The sequence below is a fragment of the Tripterygium wilfordii genome, chromosome 2 (assembly GCF_013401445.1).
Source record: "Tripterygium wilfordii isolate XIE 37 chromosome 2, ASM1340144v1, whole genome shotgun sequence".
Lineage (NCBI taxonomy): Eukaryota > Viridiplantae > Streptophyta > Magnoliopsida > Celastrales > Celastraceae > Tripterygium > Tripterygium wilfordii.
This window is the reverse complement of record NC_052233.1, coordinates 2,939,400-2,962,395: the sequence shown is the minus strand read 5'-3', so window position 1 is coordinate 2,962,395 and position 22,996 is coordinate 2,939,400. Positions and strand designations below refer to the sequence as shown.

General features: G+C 39.8%; 3 protein-coding genes across 3 annotated transcripts; all 3 read left to right on the top strand.

Annotated features, from left to right (window-relative positions):
• The first annotated feature begins 963 nt into the window (after window positions 1-963).
• Window positions 964-7,606, top strand: LOC120004592 (5'-nucleotidase SurE-like). Its single transcript, XM_038853962.1, has 10 exons — window positions 964-1,419; window positions 1,922-2,016; window positions 2,384-2,451; window positions 2,535-2,578; window positions 2,794-2,871; window positions 2,963-3,116; window positions 4,844-4,996; window positions 6,090-6,197; window positions 6,696-6,761; window positions 7,237-7,606. Exons 1-10 carry the CDS (start codon window positions 1,124-1,126, stop codon window positions 7,330-7,332), a joined length of 1,158 nt encoding a protein of 385 aa, XP_038709890.1. The 5' UTR covers window positions 964-1,123; the 3' UTR covers window positions 7,333-7,606.
• A 143-nt stretch (window positions 7,607-7,749) lies between these two features.
• Window positions 7,750-8,298, top strand: LOC120009520 (RING-H2 finger protein ATL66-like). Its single transcript, XM_038860144.1, has one exon. It carries the CDS (start codon window positions 7,750-7,752, stop codon window positions 8,296-8,298), a length of 549 nt encoding a protein of 182 aa, XP_038716072.1.
• A 7,707-nt stretch (window positions 8,299-16,005) lies between these two features.
• Window positions 16,006-18,330, top strand: LOC120009511 (RING-H2 finger protein ATL56-like). Its single transcript, XM_038860133.1, has 3 exons — window positions 16,006-16,098; window positions 17,055-17,092; window positions 17,856-18,330. The coding sequence occupies exons 1-3, from the start codon at window positions 16,006-16,008 to the stop codon at window positions 18,328-18,330; spliced, it is 606 nt and encodes a 201-aa protein (XP_038716061.1).
• The last annotated feature ends 4,666 nt before the right edge of the window (window positions 18,331-22,996 follow it).

Below are 22,996 nucleotides of genomic sequence, written 5' to 3'. Positions count from 1 at the left end.
AGCTCATCCCGACCATCCATCGCCAAGAACAATTGTCGGATTCATTGGAAATCCTTCTTGAAGCCGTTGGTATGCCTCACTTTTCTGCTGTTGATCCAGCCGATTCATATGTCTGCTCTAGCTACCGATGGTATCATTCTACTCATTGGATCAAGAGCTACCATCTTCGACCACTTTTCGATAGAAAACAATCGTCGTCGAAAGACCCGAATGGGACCTATGGGTTTCCATTTTGATGAGGATTCATGGTTCATGGTGTTGGTCAGATTCAACAATTGATATGAGAAATTTGTAAAGTTTATGTTTTGCAGGGCGTCCATACGTGAGAAATGATATGTATATGTGTATATATGGGGTTAAGTAAATTTTTCGTCACTGAAAATTTCATTTTGGTCACCCAAAGATCAAACATTCCAAATTAATCACCCTAAAAAAATTTGCTATACTTTGGCCACTCAGGCAGATATTAGGGATTTAGGGCAATCATCTATCCTACATGTCACTTTGATCGTTAAGAAACTGTCAATGTGTAATGTCATGGCTTAACGGCGTCAAGACTGTATATACATGTGGCATAAAAAATAATATTTTTATTAAAGTCATAGAAGTTAACAGAATAATAAAATCTGACCGAGTGACTAAAGTGTAGTAAAAAATATTTTAAATGATTAATTTGAAACATTTGATCTTTGGATAATCAAAATAAAATCTTAAATATCTTTTAGTGATTAAACGTTTACTTAATCTTGCAAACTTTGAGGACAGGTTGTTTCCCGCAATTGAATTGGTTTTTATATTTGGTGCCAGATGTTTGTCCTCTAAATAGTTTTTAATATTTTAACATAAAAGAAAATGCCTTTGGTCTAAATTTGAATATAGATAATGAATGCATTTGAAAATATAAAAGTGGCCCGGTAAAGGAGGGTGTGACCCCCTGCTCATCTCTCTCTCTTATAACAGGTCCTCCCCCTCTCTCTCCCCCTAGACCCGCTCATCTCTCTCCCTCTTTACAGCTCTTTATTACCTCCTTTTTCTCTTCTTCATCATCTCTTTCTCTCTGTCTCTCTCTAGGGTTTTGATTTTTGATTCTTTATAGCTCTCGCATACTTCATATTTCGGTGGAATGACTTCTGTGAGGAACAATCACTCGCGTCCTCCAGGTCTTGTCTCGAATTTGCAAGACGTACTTCTCAGAAGAAAGGCCGGCGAGGAAAACGGGGATCCATCTAAAGACGCAGATGAATCAACGGTGCCCTGTACTTCCACTTCTGTTGAAGATAACGCTTCCGATGATAATAGCTCCAAACCGGTTGTTTTGGTCACAAATGGTCACGGAATTGAGTCCCCCGGCCTTGTTTATCTAGTTGAAGCGTTAGTCCGTGAAGGCCTTTACAATGTCCATGTTTGTGCGCCGCAATCGTGGGTTTTCTTTGACTTTTCTTTCTAATTCTTACTACTCTATGTTTTTTTGTTTCTGTTACTCTTGATTTTGTTCCGTGGTAATCTGAGTTATTTCTAATATCTAAAGTGTTTTTTTTGTTACCGCGGTCGCGTTTGCCTTTCCTACTCTTCCTTAGGCATTTTGTCAATTTTCTTTTTATGGGTTGTGTTATACTTCTTAACAATCGGGAAAAAAGATTATGTATTTCGGCTCTAGTTTATATGTGATGCTTTTCTTCGTTTCTATTGATTATATTGCATGTTATGCTTTTTTTTTTTGCTTCATTTGCCGATACTTTACACTATGAGGTTGTTCCTTTGGAAGTAAAGCTCACTACTTTTAATGTTTTCCAATTAATTTGCCACTTGATTTGATGTTTTCCTGGTTCTTCAAGGTTTAATTTGGTTCATCGTATTTGGGTTTTCCTCTTATTTTCGTTTAAGTTGATTTGGACTTGGCTTGTTAATTTGTTGATTTCAGGGATAAATCAGTGTCGGGTCACTCTGTCACTTTACAGGAAACAATCGCTGTGACTTCTACTGAACTTGGTGGCGCCACAGCTTATGAAGTTTCAGGTACAGTAATAATTTGGTTATAAATTAGTGTGGCTGGTTGTTGTATATATCTATGTAGATTTTTGTCTAGTTTTTCGATTGTTTGTTGAATTCTTTCTGATTTATGGTTGGAAGATAATGTAGATGTTCGTTTTTCATTTTCACACTTTATAGGTGGGATAGAGAACAATGATACTTGTGATAAAATCAGCCGATTCTTCTTGGAGCTTTTTCTTACCTCTCCCCCTTCCCTCTCTTTCTCCCTCTCTGTGGTAGTCCTGTTAATATGCAATTATGACTGCAACAATGCTTAAATTTATTGTGAATATTGTATATTGGTCGTGATCACTTATAGTAATAGGCTTTGGTGGTGGTTCTTGTTACTCAGGGACTCCTGTGGACTGTGTCTCATTAGCATTATCTGGGGCACTATTTTCTTGGTCAAAGCCTCTGCTGGTTAGAGTTTACATGTCGTCAATACAATGAGACATATATCTCGATTTTATTCATTTCCTGAGTTTATGTTGATCTTCTTCCAGGTTATTTGTGGAATTAACCATGGATCCAGCTGTGGACATCAAATGTAAGTTGTTTGATTACGCTTGAATTTTATGATTATTACTATAGTTTACCAATTTGGATAACCATTCCATACTATTCAATACTCGGGATTGTATTTTGAACATGTATTTACTCAGTTTTTATTTATTTATGGTAGACCTCTAAACTCTATAATTTTCTTTTTTTATTCTAGCTTTCTCTCATCCCAAAAATATTCTACGACTTTAAATGTGCTAGGTTCTACTCTGGTGTTGTTGCTGGTGCTAGAGAGGCATTAATGTGTGGTGTACCATCATTGTCTATTTCTCTGAATTGGTGAGTTGATGATATGTCATTGTATTCAATGAATTTTCTATTTGCTCAACTCCGTTTGAAAGTTATTCATTGGCACCATAATTCATTGTAGGAAGAAGGATGAAAGCCAGGAGAGTGATTTCAAGGATGCTGTTTCCATCTGTTTGCCTTTGATAAATGCTGCACTTAGAGACATTGAGAAGGGACTTTTCCCGGAAAGTTGCTTGCTGAACATAGAAATTCCCACATGCCCCTCGACAAACAAGGTATTTTTTAAAATTATTTTTTATAGATTTCTTTTATTTAAATGTTTTTCTTATATATTGACGGAATGCGTACGACTTTTACCACGTCTAATAAGGAAAAATACATAGACTGTATTGTGTTCACAATTTTTTTTTGGGGTGATAATATAAACTCTTCCACAATTTTAGTTTATCTATACGGTGATTTTGTCATCTCAGTGCCTATCATGGGCGTGTTTAAGTATCGTTGAGGGGAAATTTTCTGAAATTATGAGTCCATTCTGACAAGCTTTTGAGGAGGATTTTCATTTTTAAAAGGTAAAGAAGGAAAGTTACATGGCATGATTTGAGTCAGACATGACCAAGTTGCCTTTTGTCAGAATCTAGTTAAGGATGAATTCTTTTGGCTTATGGTTTACTGGACACGGCGTGGGTTGAGCTTGTGGTCATGCCACAGCTTTGGCCTTTCCTAAATGCATCCAATGCGCACCCCTGGTTGTAGTGAAGGGGGCCTTTCCTAAATGCATGCCACTCGACGCAATCATGATATTGATTCACTTTTTTCAAATTTCATATGATCATGAAAATATTAATGAATATTTTTTGGTGGACGCATAAATGCATTTTCCCTCTTTCTTGCTAATTGTGTTGGACAATATCTTTAGATTTTTGCTGCATCCATTACATATGTGGGTACGAGTTCGGAGCTTCATCTTGTTTGATGGTCATGGAAGAAAGTTGATATCAGTACGTTGAGTAATTTTTCAATGAGGAAATGCTCTGCTTGAAACGTGGTTGGCATCTCTAGTAGTGGGTATGCAAGATGCATTGCATGATGTACTATGAAATTATGACGCTTTCAGTTTGGAATCTAGAACTTTTGGGCGAAATAAAGGTGAAATGTTTGCAAGGATGCAATAGTTTCTTTGCAAGAAGCACAGAAAGTTTGCACACGATGTTTTAGTATTCTAAGCTCCAATGTGTACATTGGACTCCTGGTTTAGATAAATTGATGTGGAGGATGTAAGTTACGTTAAGTTACATTTGGACAATATTAAGAGAGATCTATGTTATCCTCTTCTCTCTCTAATAGGTCCTGTTAGGGAGAGTGGATGGGCCTCTATAAACCAAATTTAGCAACATATATGAAAGGCATTTTTATATCTGAGATTATATCTTTCTCGGTTTCCTTGCGAACTGAGTTCCTTTTTTCCTGTATGTTGGTGTCCTAGGGTTTTGTTTTCTGCTTACTTTAGTGTGGTTAGTTATTTAACCAGAGAAATTTTGATAATATTTTGATGCTTTTGTGATATTTTTTTCCTCTGCTCCCCCCTCCCTCTCTCCCTCCGCCTCTATAAATGATAGAAATTTTATTGAGGAAAGGAAACAAAGTGCCTTCTTCTATCAGCAACTTGTTGAGTGCCATAGCTGTGTTTCTGCCCTACTCACCAATATACTCAAACTGGTGGCATTATTGTTGCTGTGATCATGGAAGCATTACCACTTACACTCCTATAAAAATCTGAAATGATCAGGGATTTATTTCCTTTTCACCTGTGGCTTACATATGTAAATTGTATGACACTTTTCTAGCTTGCTATAGTGGTAGCTTTTCTATATATAGATGACATCCAGGATTTGTTGCCTTGCAATGATCATTCGTGCACATGGCAATGCCAAGATTTTTCCCCTCTATGCTATACTTCTGCTTGGTTATGTAGTCATCTATAATATATTCTGCTTTACAGGGTCTCAAGTTGACCAAGCAAAGTACGTGGAGATCTACACCTAGCTGGCAAGCTGTTTCAGCTAACCGTCATCCTTCTGGTGGACATTTCATGTCTAATCAACAAAGCCTTGGCATCCAGCTAGCACAACTTAGCCGAGATGCATCTGCTGCCGTGAGTTTTAATAGTTATATTAGAGTTTTTTTTTCCCCAAAATGACACTCTATAACATTGGGATGAAAGTTATTCGCTAAATAGCACTACACGTCATCTTGGATGGCGTGTTCTTTGTTAGTTTTATGCGATTACGCTATCGAGGATGGTGTGATATATTTTTCCTCAGTCACACCGTCGAGGATGGCGCAACTAATGCAAATTTTATGTCACACCATCCTAGATGGCGAAACTAATATATTTCATATCAATCATGCCTACGATGTAGGCGTGATTGATCATTTTGTTCATTCACACCAATGTATTTGGTGTGAATGAACAAATTTGTCTAATAAAAAGCAAAAAAAAAAAAAAATCCAACTTGAGTGCATAAGATACGAAAATGAACAATCAATATCTAGCAAAATACATAAAAGAGTGATCCTTTGATCCAACCTAAACAAACCAAATCTTCGAAATAGTAAAAATAAACATACAAAATGTCATATGATTCTAGCAATAGCAAAAAACATAGCAAATATCATATGGTCCTGTGCCTACTCCATGCGGCGGGAGTAGTAGATGGACCAATTTCATTCTACGTTAGTTGGGAGGGATGCATCGTAACGTCAGTTGCACGGGGGATGTGATTGACTTATAGAAAATACGTAAAATTTGCATAAAACATAAAAAATTTACATAAAAAATATGATATGGTCCTGTGCGTACTCCATGCGGCGGGAGTAGTAGATGGACCAAATACATTGGCGTGAATGAACAAAATGATCAATCACGCTTAGATAGGCGTGATTGATATGAAATATATTAGTTGCGCCATCTAGGATGGCGTGACACAAAATTTGCATTAGTTGGCGCGACTGAGGGAAAATATATCACGCCATCCTCGTTGGTGTGATCGTATAAAACTAACAAAGAACACGCCATCAAGGAAGACGTGTAGTGCTGTTTAGGGAATAACTTTCATCCCAATGTTATATTGGGATATATTTGCTGTCTGAGTGTCATTTTGGAAAAAAACTCGTTATATTCGATAAAGAATCGTGGGAAGATTTTTGGTGCTCATCTAAAGTATATTCTCTCTTTGATTTATCAGGGTGCAGCTCGTCGCTTGACAAAACAAAGACCTAATGTAGAGATTGAATCAGTTGGGGCTGCAGGGAAGCCGGTTTCTGGTCGGCTGAAAAAGTACTTTCGCTTAGAGGTATGGAGCTTATTTTTAAATTTGAGACTTACATGCGAACATGTGTCCAGTGGTAGAGTTGCATGTCATATATTCAATTTATGTAAACCGTCTCTCCATGTATTATGTGGGGTACGGTCTGCATACATCCTGCCAATTCCCGACCCTGCACGGGAGTTGTTTTTTGAAGTTGTTATGAGAATTATTTTTGATGCTTCATTTCGGCTTCTGAAATCATGGGTGAGGTAAACTTTGTTCTTGGGTTTTTGTCAAAAATTTTATCTAGAATTTTTTACCTACTTTTGCATGATGTTTGTATAAACAACTTGCATGCTTCACTTGCTACCTCTTGCCGTTTTCTCTATCACCATCGACAACCCCACCTAAAAAAAGAATTATTGGGCTTGGCTCTTTTGTTCTATCTTGTCCATGCCCTCTGTTCCTTTTTTGTGAAAACAAATTAATGCAATTCTACATAATAGTGAAGTAAATGAGTTGTGTCGATGCATATGCTAGCAGTTTGTGGATAAGGAGCAGGATGATGCAGATGATGACTTGGATTTCAGAGCGCTTGAAAATGGATTTGTAAGTGAAAGCATTTCCTCCTAATTCCAATCTGTATTTTTATCATTGTTTATTCAATTAAGATTCAACGAGAGTAAGCTTAATTGTGCAGACTGTTTCATGGTTCCTTCTGTTTTCTAAAAAATTTGATTGAGAGATCCATTCAAATTGTCCATTGCTAGCATGGGACCCATTAAGTAATGGTAAATGTTATAAGTACACATCATAGACTCCGTATGTTTGTTGCCATCTGTAATAATAACTGGCCTCATCACCATTTGAGGTGCGCTAGCAGTAAGAAACACTGTTATAAAAATCTCCACTTTTAATGTCTGCATATGTCAAAGCTCATTGGGAATTTTTTAAGTTCTCCTAGTTTTCAGAAATAGCATGTGTTACTGACCCGTCATTGGAGTATTGTACAGTTTATATTTTGACTTTGAATTTAAGAGGCTGCTGATGTATGTAAGTGTGCGTATTTTACCTTGGAGAACAGGTTACAATAACTCCTCTCTCACTTTCTCCCCATACCGAGTCCGATGCCAGAGCCGCTGCATCAGATTGGGTTTCTGCTGCGCTTCATGGCAATTAGTAAAAGCTTCATCAGAATCAGCAGCATAGCTGGTGTTGTGTACATTTTCAGAATTGATTCTGTTGATTGGTCATCTAGTGATTCTTGCTTTCTATTTTTCATTTTTTTCTCACTGATTCTCTCTTCTTTATCTTTTTTTTTCCTTTACTAAAATTGGTGGAGTGGGGTGGCTTGTAGTTTTCCAAGCAAATTAATTGAAAACAGGCGGGGTCAAAATGGATGACCCTGTGTTTATTCTTTCCAAAGTTTCGTATCTATGTTTAATTTATGGATTTGCATGTTGTGTTTGGGCCTTTCACTGGTAGTTTTTTCATTGGTCACTTGTATTAGTGGAGTGTTCGTTCGTATATCCGAGTCCAAGTATCATAGTGACTACTATGTAAATCCTAGTCCATATTGAATTAGAAAGGATAAGCGATGTGCTTATATATGACAATACAAAATTTTAATCTTTACATCAAACAGAAGCAACTCTTGATTTCTTTCACATTGTCTTCCTCGGCTCCAGCTATTGAGATGGCTTTCTTTGTTTCCTTGTCCTTAACCTTAATATTTATTGTCATATTCTTAATCCTCCTATTCCTAGATTATTACTTTGCTGTTCGATTTGTTGAGTTGGCACTGTACAATAACAACAATCGCCACACCAACTCCGTCCCACCCGAGCAGGACCGCCGTAGAGGGCTGAGGAGGAAGAATATTATTTCGTCTGCAGGCATTGTTTTTCAATACAAAAAAAGTCGTCATGAAGAAGAAAAAGACGAAGATAGTGACAATAACGATTGTGTGATATGTTGGGAAAAGTTTGAAGAAGGAGAGCTGTGTAGGGTTCTGAATGGATGCAACCATGTCTACCATCAACCGTGCATAGATAAGTGGTTCTTCAACGACGTTCATTGCCCGATTTGTCGGTTGTCCGTGCGAGGTGGACATACCATTGAAGATGAAGTGCTCGACCAAGTATAATGACGTTTTATTGGATCTTGTAAGGAAAATATAGTTTATATATTGATATTATCATATTTTACATATATTTGTACCCCAATTATACTTGGTTTTAGTCTCCTTTTATGGTCAACTTTTCACATTTTTGTTCAATTTTGAACGAAACTTGGTTTTTGTGCATCTTTTTGGTACGAAGCTTTTTACGAAAACTAAATTGTGGTTTGTAGGAATACTCTATGGAAAGTGGTGGAAAAAGGGCTCAATAATGTCTCAATCAATGCTTGATAGTTGAAGCCCACAAAAAGGTTTTGTAGGACAAGTTTGATAGATTTCTTTAGTAATTAGGAGAGTAAGTTTAATTTTTTTTTTCCTTATTAAAAGTCTATTTCTAATAGAATTATTAGGCTTTTAATAGTCAGTAGGAATTCTAGTCAAATTAATATCTTAATTTTATTAGGGTTTCCTTATTTTTAGTATTTATAGACTAAATAATGTTTGAAATATTTGAAATAAAATAAGTGTACGTTTTTTTGAGTTTTTTTTCTCAATTTTCTTGATGGATTCAAAGTTATGTTGGCTTAGTCGTAAATTAGCCAATACGCACGCATCAATTTCACTTTAAGTCCACAAATTCTAGACAAGTCATGAGGAATTAGAGTATGAATTGTAATTGACTTTCAGTGCATCAATTGAAGGAAGATACACGGCAGAATTGAACGCACCTTGGTGAGTTGAAACGCAGTTTCAAATGCAAAAAATTGTTTGGTAATGTGTCGCATCCCGTCAACACCGTGAAACATGCGCTTCGTGTCACCAAAACACTGGGCTTTTTACATTATTGCCCTCGTCATTTTTTTTTTATATTTGTACAATTGTATCCTGAAGCCATGAAAGGAAAACAATAATTTAAATTGTTAATAAATTAATTCATCATATATTATAAAATTTTCAATGAAAAATATTGAAAAGAATGTTATAGGTTATATTAGAATCAATAATATTAGATAAAATGACATTTAACCGGTGAACTTACCACTTACACACCGCAACTGTATTCATGCAAATGCTAAATTGCATGTCACCTCAGCATAGTATTTTTAGTGATGCGTCAAATATTTTAATCATTGTAACTCACCTCACCTTATCACAATTTTGGAACTCATTTGACCTCATCACAAGAGGTCCAAATACAAAGCACACCCAAATTGCAAGAGGTCCAAATACAAATCACCCCTATATAACAGACCCAATATAAAGCTTAGCATGTAGATATATTGCTACAATTTTGACGCATTCCAAATATTTTAAGCAAAAATAACCTAGAACTCAGTTTACCATATAAGTTTCAGTTAAAGTAATAAGGTCTATAACAAACTTTTGACCTTCCCATAAACAAGAAAACATATAATAAAGCCAAAAAGAGCAACACATTGAGACATTTCACACAGAAAATCATAGCCAAATATGAAAGCCTAGCTCATCCAATGAGGCTGATTCCTTGAATAATCGAGGTATCAGGAAGAGCCTGATTAGCAGCCTCTGATGGATGCACATTATCCCAAAACACATACTGGGTGGCATTTGGACAAGTTCCTGGCACGTCTTTGGATTGCACAAGAACACTGTGGTCTCTACTCTCCCTATCCAACATATATCAGCCTCTCTTTGCTTCCTTAAAGCCTAACAAAAACACAATTACATTGTGTTGTCACCAAAAAGGCCCAGGGTGGTGATTTGCAGGTGTGCCAAGGCTTATAGTTTCCTACACTAATTTGAATGAAATGCACCGAATATAAATAAGACTTCTATCTAGACAATTGAACGAACTATCTTAGGACCTCAATAGTTCTAGGTTCCCCAACTCCACTGAAGTGCACTTTGTTGACATTGAAATGAAGAAGAATAAATAGACCCCAAGAACAATTTACACAACGATGATTGACATTGAAACTTGACAAGGAATAAATATAAGAGAATTTGGAATGAACAACATAATATTTGCTCGAAATTGGCAAGGATTTGGAAAGTAATTGGAATGCTAGAATGCTAGGAAGCTTGAAATTTCCTTTGGGCTTGAGTTTTTGTTGTCTGTTTGACTGATTGTTTGTGTGTCCCGATCTCTGTCTGTCTACAAGGTTTTATACTTCCAATCTTGCACGAAATTCTCGCCCTATAAACCATGATCCTACTGCAGTTATCCCCTCATTTGTGCCATTTTTTGTCAGTTGGAAGTTAATACCACCTTCTCACAACAACTTCCCTCACTTCTCTCATAAGCTGCCACCTATACCACCTTGTTGTAACTGCCACAACTTCCTCCACTTTACATGGGCCATTTTCAGCACAACTCCACCTGGGCAGTTACTCATCAATTGGGCTTTCTCCTTCTCAATATAATGGGTTCATAGGTTGTGATTAATTCAAAACATGATGGACCGTATGGGCTACACCTTGGGCCTTGTACATGGACTAGGCCTAGCCCATAATATTTTTAGTGCCAAGAATTACCCCCCAGCTTGAATTCAACTGTTCAAAGTTGGATTTAAAGCTGATTTTTCGGCCTTTCTTAAAGTCCTTCTCAAATATCAATTACTATCAAATAAAATCCATTTAAAATTCAGACTCTTCACTTACCTCATTTAATTTGATCAGCTGCTACTTTTTAATCCCTCACTCCTGCACGCCTCTTTACTTCCTGATTTGTTTTAGAAAGTTCTCACCTTTTCCCCTCTTCGTCTTCTAAACTTTAATCAATGGCTTCCTTCCTTCCAAACACTGCTCCCATCGACTCTCACCTTTCCACCGAAAAACTGACAAGCTTTTCATCTCTCTCTTGTGAGGAACTTCTTGCCAACCATGCAAATGAACTACCAATATTAGAACGACATCGTTCCTGGCCCAAACCGCCTTTGGGATGGAGAGACTGGGTCAATCGACTTCGAACTACCTTTGGTGTCCAATGGATGAAGCAAGGACTCGATCGATTTATTGACATGACTCTTGCGCCAATTTCCTTCGACCCAGCTTTGATTTAAGCGGCTTGCTGTTTCTGGTCCCGTTCGACAAATTCTTTTGCTTTCCCCGGTGGCCATATGACCATCACATTGAGAGATATGTATGCCCTAACTGGGCTGCCCATTATAGGTCTAGATGCTCCCGGCCTCTTTACTTCTGCCAGAATCACCGAGGTAGGAGTAATGGAGGAAAAGAAAACCTTTTCCTACCAGGGTTTGAGCTCCACAAAACACCTTGGGGAACCTACCTTTAAAGAGCATGCTCTGTTTTTGTGGTGTCTACTCTATAGGTATGTTTTCGGCACCTTTGCTAATCAACATGCCAAAGATTATCTTCACTTTGCATGCGCCCTAGTTGAAGGTCAGAATGTAGCTTTAGGGAGTATTTGGCTAGACCGTATTTATCACCGTCTTTCTTTGCTCACCTTTGAAAATCCCTACTACCATCTTTTTCTGGTAGCCTTTGGATTCTTCAGCCTTGGTTGTTTACTTATTTCCCTGCTTTACGTGCTCCTGGCTATCAACTACCTGCCAAATTCACTTCTTATGGGCAGTCTGTTTTAGCTTGCACCAGTGATAGATCTTTTGTAGAAATCTTCAATTTCTTCTTGTCCTTGCCTTCCAATCGATCTGATTCTGAATATTTCTTGTTCACTGATACTTTGCCTAATGGTCCTTTGATGTCATTGTTATCTTTCAAAGTTACCATATCTATGGTAATGGACCATATCCTTCGTGATTTCTGGGTCAATCTTGTTACACCCAGGTATCTCCATGAAGGTGCCAATATTGATAACCCCATGAACCCTACTTGTGGCTTTGAGGCCTACAATCCTCAATTCTGTGCTAGGCAGTTGGGTTATACCCAAAATGTGCCTCTTAACCGCCTTTCTCATTACAACCCTCCTGGAGAAGAGAGGACCAGCATTCAATCCAGAGAAAGAATTGAGAACCAGGTGGTTGCAAATAATAATGATTTGAGAAGATTTGTATTTCAACTACTACCACCGTTCAGTCCTAGTTGTACTTCTGACTATCTATCTTGGAGGGAAAGGTATTACACAAGTTTGCTTCCACTTGATCCGCTTCCTCCTCTCAATACTGAATCTGAGACAGACATTGCAGATGTTACACTTGGTATGTTTTCTTTACCTCTTTTTCTATTCGCTTGTCCGTCTATGAGATTCTGATATGGTAACATACTGTGCAGCTATTCCTGCTATTCCAATTTCCTCTAGAAAATTGAACATTAAAAGTGAGCCAATCTCTCCCAAGAAGAAGCCAAAAACCAATAGGAAGGTGGTGGCTGTGAGAAGATCTCAATGATCTTCTACTAGAATTAAAAAGACCACCCAATCCAGTTCAGAGCCTGTTACAATTTCAGGAAATGATGATAGTGAAGCTTCTGAAGATGAGAGTGAAAAGATTTCTGCCAGCTATACAGGAGTTCCTCCATCAAATGAGCCGATTGTTACTCCCAAGATTTCTAATCAACCTTCTGGCTCAATTACTCCTCTCTCTTCTTAGGTTGATATCTTTCACTTTCTTTATTTTGCTACCACAAATAATTCTTTGATACTTATGATAGTACTTTATGTATGAAGGCAGCAACATCATTCAAAGTGCTTACCTCTATCATTCCAACCAGCGTGATAAATCCATTGGCAGGTCTGGATTTCTCCTTCTTAACTCCATCTCCTCTTGCTAGTAAAGTGCCAACTGAGGAAGAACTACAACATGCCACCAATAGGTTAGTTCAGCTTTTTGAGAAAAATCTTCCAAATGTTTAAGAAGCAGATGGTAAGGAAGCTTTAAAGCATGTGAAGACTCTGCTGGCAAATCCTCATATAGCTCCCGAGAGTAAAAGTAGGCTCATTCGTCTGGAGCATGATTTGCATCATCTACCAACTGCCTTTCATCAAGATTATTCTCTGGAGCAAGCTTTATCTAACAAGTTGGAAGGTTTATCTAACGATCGAGCTGCTTATGAAATTTTACTTGCCAACTCTGAAAATCTGGCCGTTGAAGACCTTGTCAAAAGGATATCATTGCTGCTCAAGAAGAAATTGAGGCTTTAGAACTCAAGATCCAAGGTTCGAAAGATAAGATTTTGCAGCAATATGATGCAAGAACCCAAGTGCATGAGAAATTCCAAGATGCTCAGCAAAATCTCAATACTCTGGGTGCTTCCATCAAGTCACAACTATCAGATGCTCAAGCTTGGTCTTCAGATTTGCAGCTAACTCAAGCACGTCTTCAAGCACATCAGAATACCTGGTCGACTCTGCTTGGTATTTGGCCTGACTGTCAATGACAAAGAAAGCTATCATGGAAGATTTTTGCTCGACAGTTAGCTCCACTGGAAGTATACCAACTGCCTTAGTAACTTCTCATGTAAAGCCTGCCATAGTCACGTCAGTTGGAATTAAATCATCTTCTTTCTTACCTAGCAGCCTGAGAATTGATTTTGGAATGGTATTGACTGTAGATCCGTTGTCCATCAAAACTCTGTCAATTAGCTTGTCATTCATCTGTGCTCTGACATACCTTGGCTTGATGTGCTGTGACATTTGAATTGAAGGTTTCTCCAAGGTAACTCTTTTGGGGGTTTCTTCATCCACTATCTGCACCATCACTGAGCTGAAAGGTTGATCACCTTTCCCTAGCCGGTCAAGCTTTGGCATTTGATTTTCTTTTATGTGCTTCTTAACCTGCCAAGCAGCTGGCAAAACTAAAGTAGTAGTAGAACATTCATATGGTACCTGAATTGCCCCCTCCATGAACTCCTTTGCAGGTGGTTGATCCTTTTTTACTTGATGGTTATCCTCTTACTTCTTTTCTTTGCGAACCCATGTCCAGCTCCTGCGTTGAATCACTGGAGGTTTGTAGTGATTCCTTATATAGGCAGCATACTGCCTCTGCTTTCTCCTCAACTAAGTTCTGGTTAGAGCTACTGAAAACTTCTTATGTTTCACGAACTGGCATCTGTTGGTAATGGTGCTGGCTGGTGGTTGCACATAGTGTGGTTTCCATCCCTTCTTCTCCTTATAGACCTGAGAATTTTGAGAATTGTGAGCATTTGGTTCCCATACCTGAGATTTCTTCTCCAGTTTCCTTTTAAGCTCCAGGTAGTCATGAAGATCTACATCAATTGCATGTATAGTGGTTGCCACTAGAGGAAATGAATCTTCATCTACCAGCATCGACTCCTTATCAGGGAATCGCAGGAAGATCTAGCAGTTGTTGGTGTTATGGGACCATAGGTCATGGTATTTGCAATATTCCTTCCCTTTCGTATCCTCCTGAGATGGTATTTTGTGTCCAGCTAGAAATGTAACAAACTTTTCTTGCCATAAAAAATAAAAAATCTCCTCCGTTTTGGTCACATCAAAAGTCTAATTGATGTTACCACCCATGGGTTGTTTCTTTGCTGGCTCAGTTGCTTTCGATTTGGATAATGCGGGACAAACCTACACTTTCTTTTCTGAAGTCACCTCCGCAGCAACCATCTCCATCTCCTGATAGTAAGTTCCCATAGAAGATTTCTTTCTCCTACTTTCTTCTTTCAACAATTCTTCATACTCTGCTACCTTTGCTGTCATCTCATAAAAGTCATAAAATTCCATACCTTGAAACTTTTTGTGTAATTTAATGTCCAATCCTTGCTGGGCCATTTTGATAAATTCTAACTCAGGTAGATAGATGCGGCATCTATTCCGCAGCCTCTTAAAATGAGCAATATATGCATCGGTGGTTTCTCCTGCCTTCTGCATTAATCTGGATAGCTCAACCACAGACACCTCTGGTTCAGCTTTAAAGAACTGAGTATGAAAGGATCGTTCCATCTCCCACCATGTATTGATGGAATTTCTTGGTAAAGTGGAATACCAAGTAAAAGCAACTTCTGTCAAAGAGTTTGGAAATAACCTGAGACGAAAGTTGTCATAGTTCGCCAATTCACCACATTGCATAGTGAAACGACCAATATGCTCCACGGTGGACAACCCTTCTTCTCCATAGAATAAAGTGAAATCAGGTACTCTAAATCCTCTTGGGTAAGGATTCTCCCTATCCACAACAGCTGGATAGGGTTTGTGATACTATGGCCGACCAACTTGTCTAAGGCCGTGGCCATATAATTTTTGAACCAACTGTCTAAGAGTCTCCAGATCAACAGGTGGTATTTGTGGTGGAATAATAGGTTGAACCCTACGAGCAGTACCCTCCCCTACAGCGACGTTGCCTCCTGATCCAGTAGGTTCAGTGGTTGCATAGGCAGTTGGATTGTTCATAGGATTAGTATTTCCATATGCAATAAGGCCTGAAATTCTGACCATTACCAGATGAAGAGCGCATTGGAGGAGGAGTATACTTGCTGTAACCACCATCAGCTTGGTAGTTTGTTCCTTTCAGTGATGGGAATTGCCCCCCCATAGTCATATCTTCAAACTTCTGCTCCAACTTTCGCTCAACCTGCTTCATGACATCTTCAATTGTTTGGTTAGAACGCACCTCCAGATTTTTGATGGTTTTGACCAAATGTTCAAACAAAATGGCGGCTTCATCAGATAAGTCAGCTGGTCGTTCAATGAGCTCTTGCTTTTCTTCAGTGCTACCATCATTGGCAGCCTCTTCCATTTCTACCAGTGGGTTTTCCTCCTGCAGATTTTCCCCAGCGATTGGTTCTTTTCCTGACAAGCGAGTGTGCGGTGCCATGGTAGTTTTCAGATGCTTCTTCTCCAGTCCCACCAGGTGTGCCAAAAAAGGTTGTTGTCACCAAAAAGTGGTCCAAGGTGGTGATTTGCAGGTGTGCCAAGGCTTATAGTTTCCTACACTAATTTGAATGAAATGCACCGAATGTAAATAAGACTTCTATCTAGACAATTGAACAAATATCTTGGGACCTCAATAGTTCTAGGTTCCCCAACTCCACTGAAGTGCGCTTTGTTGAGATTGAAATGAAGAAGAATAAATAGACACCAAGAACAATTTACACAACGATGGTTGACATTGAAACTTGACAAGGAATAAATACAAGAGAATTTGGAATGAACAACATAATATGTACTCGAAATTGACAAGGATTTGTAAAGTAATTGGAATGCTAGAACGCTAGGAAGCTTGAAATTGCCTTTGGGCTTGAGTTTTTGTTGTCTGTTTGACTGATTGTTTGTGTGTCCCGATCTTTGTCTGTCTACCAACTTTTATACTTCCTATCTTGCACGAAATTCTTCCCCCATAAACCATGATCCTACTGCAGTTTTCCCTTTATTTGTGTCATTTTCTATCAGTTGAAAGTTAATACCACTTTCTCACAACAACTTCCCTCACTTCTCTCATAAGCTGCCACCGGTACCACCTTGTTGTAACTGTCACAACCTCCTCCACTTTACATGGGCCATTTTCAACACAACTCCACTTGGGCAGTTACTCATCAATTGGGCTTTCTCTTTCTCAATATAATGGGCCCATGGACTGTGATTAATTCAAAACATGAAGGATCGTATGGGCTACACCTTGGGCCTTGTACATGAACTAGGCCCAACCCATAATATTTTTAGTGCCAACACATTGAGAATTACAATTCAATTTTGTATGTAAAAGGAATTCACACTAGGTGAAGAGTACCATAATTTGAAGGAGACTTGACAATGTCTCATAGAGAGGCTTGCAAATGTCAAATGGAGTTGCTTTTAAAGAGTTTGAGATGCAAATGTGATCTTCTTATTAAACTGTTTGCACATCAGTACGTGTTGATTCTAGACACACATCCTTGTTAAGCTTCTAAATGAACCAACAAGGTATGAGCCATATTGATCAGCAATGTAGACTATGTTAATCAGAGGATTAACATAGTAGTTCTGAAGAAAGTCACTACTCCCAGCAATCAATAAATATATAGAATCTTTGATGATGGATGCTGATTTGTTACCACCAGCAACTTGTGTTAGTTAGGTTGCCCTGGTACTTCCTGAAGTATTGTCGTTGCTGTGACAATGGGATTGCAAGCCGCAAAAAGAAGTGAAAATAGTGGTCCCTAAAATAAATTTTTAGTTAAAATAGAAAAGGAGATGCCCCATTTTGGTGTATTCAGATCGGAATTCAATTAATTAGAAGTTGTGGGGAAATATAATTCACTCGGTGGATTTTGATTGATTTTTTTCATACTCATATTCAAATAATTTTCACACGCATCACACCGCATCACTTCGCCTAGTACCGCAACTTGTTGAGGTGTGACCTCGAGGTGCCGGCCGGCCCGTCAAATACCAAAGCGACCAACGCGACACCGTCCGCCGCAACGAGCTACGAGTTGCGTTTGGCAAGTTTTTAGTTTAGGAACCGGTTTGGTCCCTAATAGAATGTTTCCTGACAAAAAAGGGTTTGTATTTATCATATTTTTGTGGCATAACAATATTCATTTGCCATAGTTAATTATCATCAACTACGTAAAACCTAATCCATATTGAATTAGAAAAATAAGCGATGTGCTTATATATAACAAAACAAAATCATAATCTTTACATCAAATTAACACAAATAAACTCTTGATTTCTTTCACAGTCTTCCTCGATCGACTCCTGCTATTGAGATGACTGACTATCTTAATTCGTTGTCCATAACCTTAATATTTATTGTCATAGCCTTAATCCTCTTATTCCTAGATTGGTTTTTAAATGCTCGGTTTGTTGAGATTGCACTAAACAATAGCAACGATCACGACACCAACCCCGTCCCGCCCCAGCAGCAACAGTACCATAGCGGGCTAAGGAGGAAGAATATTATTTCATCTGCTGGCATTGTTTTTCAATACAAGAAGAGTCATCATGAAGAAGAAGGGGAAGATAGTAATTATTGTGTGATATGCTTGGAAAAGTTTGAAGGAGGAGAGCTGTGTAGGGTTTTGAATGGATGCAACCATGTCTATCATCAACTCTGCATAGATAAGTGGCTCTTCAACGACGTTCATTGCCCGATTTGTCGGTCGTCTGTTCGAGGTGAACGTACTGTTGAAGATGAAGTGCTCGATCAAGTATAATGTAGTTCTGACAAGCCAAAAATATACACTTTTATGCAATCATAGATTGCTATTTTTCTGTTCAAGATGTTGTGATGGCACAAACAACCACAGCTTACAATCAAGAAACCAACCCCCTTCCTACCCCAGCAACTCTACTTTTAGTGGTTTAAGGAAGATTTCAGGCATTGTTTTTCAATACTAGTTTGAAGAAGAAAGTAACATCAATGATATTATGTTACTCGGATGGGTGCAAGTATGCAACCATGTCTACCATCAATCCTTCATCGATATGTTGCTTTTAAAGGACAGGCATTGCCCGGTTCAAGGGGAACATACCATCGAAGATCCAGTGATTTGTCATAATCTGTGGGTCCCATATTCTCTCTTGCAAATGGGCTTACAAAGGAAGGAAACCCACATCATATATACTGTAATATCCTGACCCGATTATGCACTGTTTATGGTATTTTGACACTTTGTTCGAGGTGGAGTGAACCTAGGTAATCGTGAATCGGGATTTAGGGAGAATAAAAATTAAATCAAGATAAAACTATGAAAATATTTTTAATAAATGGGGGATTTAAAAAGAAAATTATTGGCGCAAGAATTACTCGAATCGGATTTAAATTGGATTTATTATAAATTTTTGAAGTTAATTTGAACATTTTAGTTAGGGGTACTTTTGAAAGATGGGTGTTTTTGAAAGTAAAATATTGTATAAAAGAAAAATTAAAGAAAATAAAAAAAATAAAAAATTGCAAAAAAACCCTCTTCTCTCACGATTTTCTCTCTCTAAAACGGGTTAACCTGCGATTTCATGATTCCGGCGACGATGACGGTCAAGGCTGGTATCAAAAGAAGCGTACGGACGAGACGAGTGTAGCCCAACTTGAATCACGTCGATCGGAGCTCCGGTTTGGGAGAAATCTGAGATTGAAGTTTCGGCCACCGTGAACTTTCTTTGGTCGATCCGGCCGATTCCGGCGACGGTTTGGCTTGATTCAGGTACCTATGAGTTCATTTCATCGAGCTCTTCAATTTGATATAAGATTTGGCAGGTTTGGGTGGCCGGATCGCCGGCGGTGACGTTGAATGTGTTTCGGGCGAGTTGACCGAGTCCGGCCGAGTTGACTCAGTTGACTGATTTGTTGACCGGTTCAACCCAGTTTGACCCGGTTGACCCGGTTTAACCCGATTTTGACCCATTTCACTTGGTTTGACCCGGTTTTGATCCATTTCACCCGGTTTGACCCGGTTTTGACCCATTTGATCCGGTTTGCCCGTTGGCCGTTGACTTTGACCGTTGACCATAGTTGACTGACCGTATTTTAACTGTATTTTCGTATAATGTGTTTTTCGATGTAGACGGTGATCCCAGTTGAGATTTGAAGCAGGTTGACTTTCAGAGTTAGGGGTTTATCGGGGACGCGTGCGTGGTATTCGGTTTCTAATTTTCAGGTAGGGGTTTTTTATGTATCTTGCGTGTGATTCTAGAGTTCCGGTTTCACGGACTCTTATTATATTATGGTTCTGTCGGTCTCCGGGGGTGGAAATACGACCTGTTTGTATGGTTTATACGTATTTTATGTTGATTATCATTGTTAGTACGTCTTTGGGAGTGGAGTGATTGGAGGTGGTTGAGGTACATTGTGGGGCCCATATAGGAGCCCAATATATTGGATTATGATGGATTATACAATAAACTGGGTACGTACCTGTAGACCGTCTGTGGTGAGGTGCATCACAAGGGACGCTCTCTGGTGTAGGCTATGCTATCGGGATATCCGATCCTCATCCAGTTTCGGTGTGGACCTGGACTGGGAGACACCCTACGGGGATTAGGGTGGGTCCAGGGATGGATTATGGATTACGGATTACCGGAGACTAATGTTTGTGGTTACGGTGCTGTATAGCCTTATCGGCTACCATATTACTTGGTTGAATTGCCAATGATTGTATATTTATTGTGCTGCATATTATGCGTCATATTCCTGGATTTCTTATTTTGTATCGGTGTTCCCTTTCTATGCCCTACTGAGCTTCTTGGCTCACCCCTCTTCTTGTTTCCCTTTCAGGTGAGTTGGATTTAGGTGATGCTGGTCAACGGCGGGACGCATGAGCTGGTGTGTAGCCTCGAGCTGTTTCTTTAGCAAGTTTTGAGGATTTGGAGTTTTGTATTTGTATATATGTTACCTATTTGCTCAGTCTGATCTCGGGTAGATAAGTCTTCTTATTTCCGCCGTTGTATAGATACTCCGATGTTTTCGATAGGTGTATATATGTGGTATTCTGGAGAGACTATGCTCATGTTATATTTCAAGAGTTGTTACTATTTTATATATTTTATATATTGATTTAGGTATATTGGATTAAGGGTTGGTTTGGGGGATGGGGTCCCCTGCCGGTCACGTTCTTATGGGTTTAGGTACACTTCGGTATACCTTAGGAGAGAGGGGCGTGACAGTTTGGTATCGGAGTTGTAGGTTTACATACTTATGGGGTTAGACTACCTAAGTTATGTCGTTGGCTACACATCATGCGCTTCCCGGCTGACCTGGTGAGTTTTTATTTTTGTGTTTCTTGCTTTTAGATTTATGTATACGTGTGTTACATTTTGTAGATATGGTTGACACACGTAATACTCGGGTGCGAGGACATTGGCGGGGTAGGGGAGGACATGAGGCGGATGAGCCTCAGGGGGTAGATGAGGCGGGTGTGCTCGAGGTGGTTCCATTGGAGCGTGGGCAGGGACGGAGAGGTAGGGGTGCGAGAAGTGGTAGGGGTGTGAGACGTGGGAGGGGCGGAGGCAGGCGAGGAGCGTATGTAGCTCCAGTAGATGATATTGGGGAGGTACCACTGGTACAACCAGCACCACAGGGGGTAGAGGCAGTAGTGACTACTTTACGGCAGGAGGTCCGTGATGTTACTGAGTTGGTGCGAGCACTTGGGCAGACTGTTACCAGACTTGTGACACAGATTGCCGCTCCAGCCCCAGCTGCATTATAGGCTCCTGCTGAGGTTCCAGCACAGGTTCCTATTTTAGGTGGGTTATAGGAGGGTGCAGGACAAATTATTGAGGCGCAGGCAGCTCCTTTGGCGATTGATACTTCGATCAAGGAGCTAGCCGAGTTACGAAAGACGAACCCTCCGGTTTATAGGGGAGTGATAGATCCAGTGGCAGCAAAGGAGTGGCTTCGCCAGCTACGCAGGAAGATGACTTCCTTGCGGATTCCTGAGGAGAAGAGAGCTTTATTGGCTGCAGATTTTTTAGAGGGTGATGCTTTTACATGGTGGGAGGTGATGACAGTTAGTCGGGGCAGGGAAGGTATGCCATGGGCGGAGTTTGAGACAGTTTTTCTGGCACAGTATGTACCACAGACAGTGCGTGTAGCTAAAGCTAAGGAGTTCCTTGAGTTGATTCAGTCCCTGGACATGACAGTGACTCAGTATCAGGCTCGCTTTGAGGAGTTAGGGAGATATGGGGAGGAGTATATTTCCACTGAGGAAAAGAAGATACTGAGATTTCGGAGAGGATTGTCTCCAAAGATTTCACCTCACTTGGCGGCTCAGACTATCACCACCTATCGCGAGTGTATTGATAAGGCATTCGGAGTTGAGAGGACTTTAGTGGAGATTAAGGATTATTGGGAGATTCATAAGAGGAAGCTTGAGAGTTCTACATCTACTACTGGTGAGAGTAGTCAGCGTAGACAGAGGACTGATACCCGTGTGTAGCATCAGAGTCAGGGGCAGAGTTCTCAGGGTCAGAGACAGAGTTATCGGGGACCTAGGCAGGGACAGCAGGGGCCTAGACAGGGTCAGCAGGGGCAGAGACAGGGTCAGTAGAGGCAGAGATTCGATCAGCAGGGTCAGGCTCTGAGACGGGATCAGCAGCCCCAGCATTGCTATGCATGTGGTCATGTGGGCCATATGCGTTGGGATTGTCCTATGGCAAACAACCCGTTATGTTTTCAGTGTGGTTTGCCAGGACATACTCGGAGAGATTGTCCACAGGGTGGAGGACTTGCTCTGCCAGCACCTCGAGGTCAGAGAGCTCCAGCTCTAGCTCCAGTTCCAGCACCAGCACCAGCACCAGCACCAGTACCGATTCCAGCACCGAGAGGTCCTGCAGGACGTGGTAGACCATTAGCTCAGCAACAGCAACAGGTCCAGAGAGGTGGAGTGTATGCACTCAGGCCTGATGCAGTACCAGCAGAGCGAGATCATTTGGGAGGTAGGTTTCTCTTATTCAGTTCTTGGGTACGTGTTTTGTTTGATACTGGTGCTACGCATTCATTTATTTCTGCATCATTTGCTGAGGCATTGGGTTTAGGGATTACAGGAGTGGCGAGGAGATTTATAGTTGATTCGCCCCTAGGATCAGGTACCGTGATTAGTGGTATCTGTAGGGACTGTGTATTTAGTTTTGCAAACCATGAGTTTAGAGCAGATTTGTTTGTGATGCCATTTACTGATTTTGATGTTATTCTCGGATTGGATTGGTTGACTGAGTATGAGGCAATTATAGAGTGTGCTGAGAGGAGGATTACACTGACCACACCTGCGGGGAGGGTTAGATTTCGTGGGACGAGACTTCTTCCGTGTCCACATTTTTTAGATAATCCTCAGTACACCGATTGTATTGTAGCGGGTTTGATTACCTCAGAGTCTAGGGAGGAGTCTT

Excerpts from the sequence above, each read along its gene's own strand:
- LOC120004592 (XM_038853962.1), top strand. The coding sequence starts at position 1,124 with ATGACTTCTGTGAGGAACAATCACTCGCGTCCTCCAGGTCTTGTCTCG. Across the intron at positions 4,997-6,089 it reads GCCGAGATGCATCTGCTGCC|GGTGCAGCTCGTCGCTTGAC; the intron begins GTGAGTTTTAAT and ends TTGATTTATCAG. Across the intron at positions 6,762-7,236 it reads GAGCGCTTGAAAATGGATTT|GTTACAATAACTCCTCTCTC; the intron begins GTAAGTGAAAGC and ends CTTGGAGAACAG.
- LOC120009511 (XM_038860133.1), top strand. The coding sequence starts at position 16,006 with ATGGTAGTTTTCAGATGCTTCTTCTCCAGTCCCACCAGGTGTGCCAAA. Across the intron at positions 16,099-17,054 it reads TCCAAGGTGGTGATTTGCAG|ACACACATCCTTGTTAAGCT; the intron begins GTGTGCCAAGGC and ends TGTTGATTCTAG. Across the intron at positions 17,093-17,855 it reads CTTCTAAATGAACCAACAAG|TCTTCCTCGATCGACTCCTG; the intron begins GTATGAGCCATA and ends TTTCTTTCACAG.
- LOC120009520 (XM_038860144.1), top strand. The coding sequence starts at position 7,750 with ATGTGCTTATATATGACAATACAAAATTTTAATCTTTACATCAAACAG.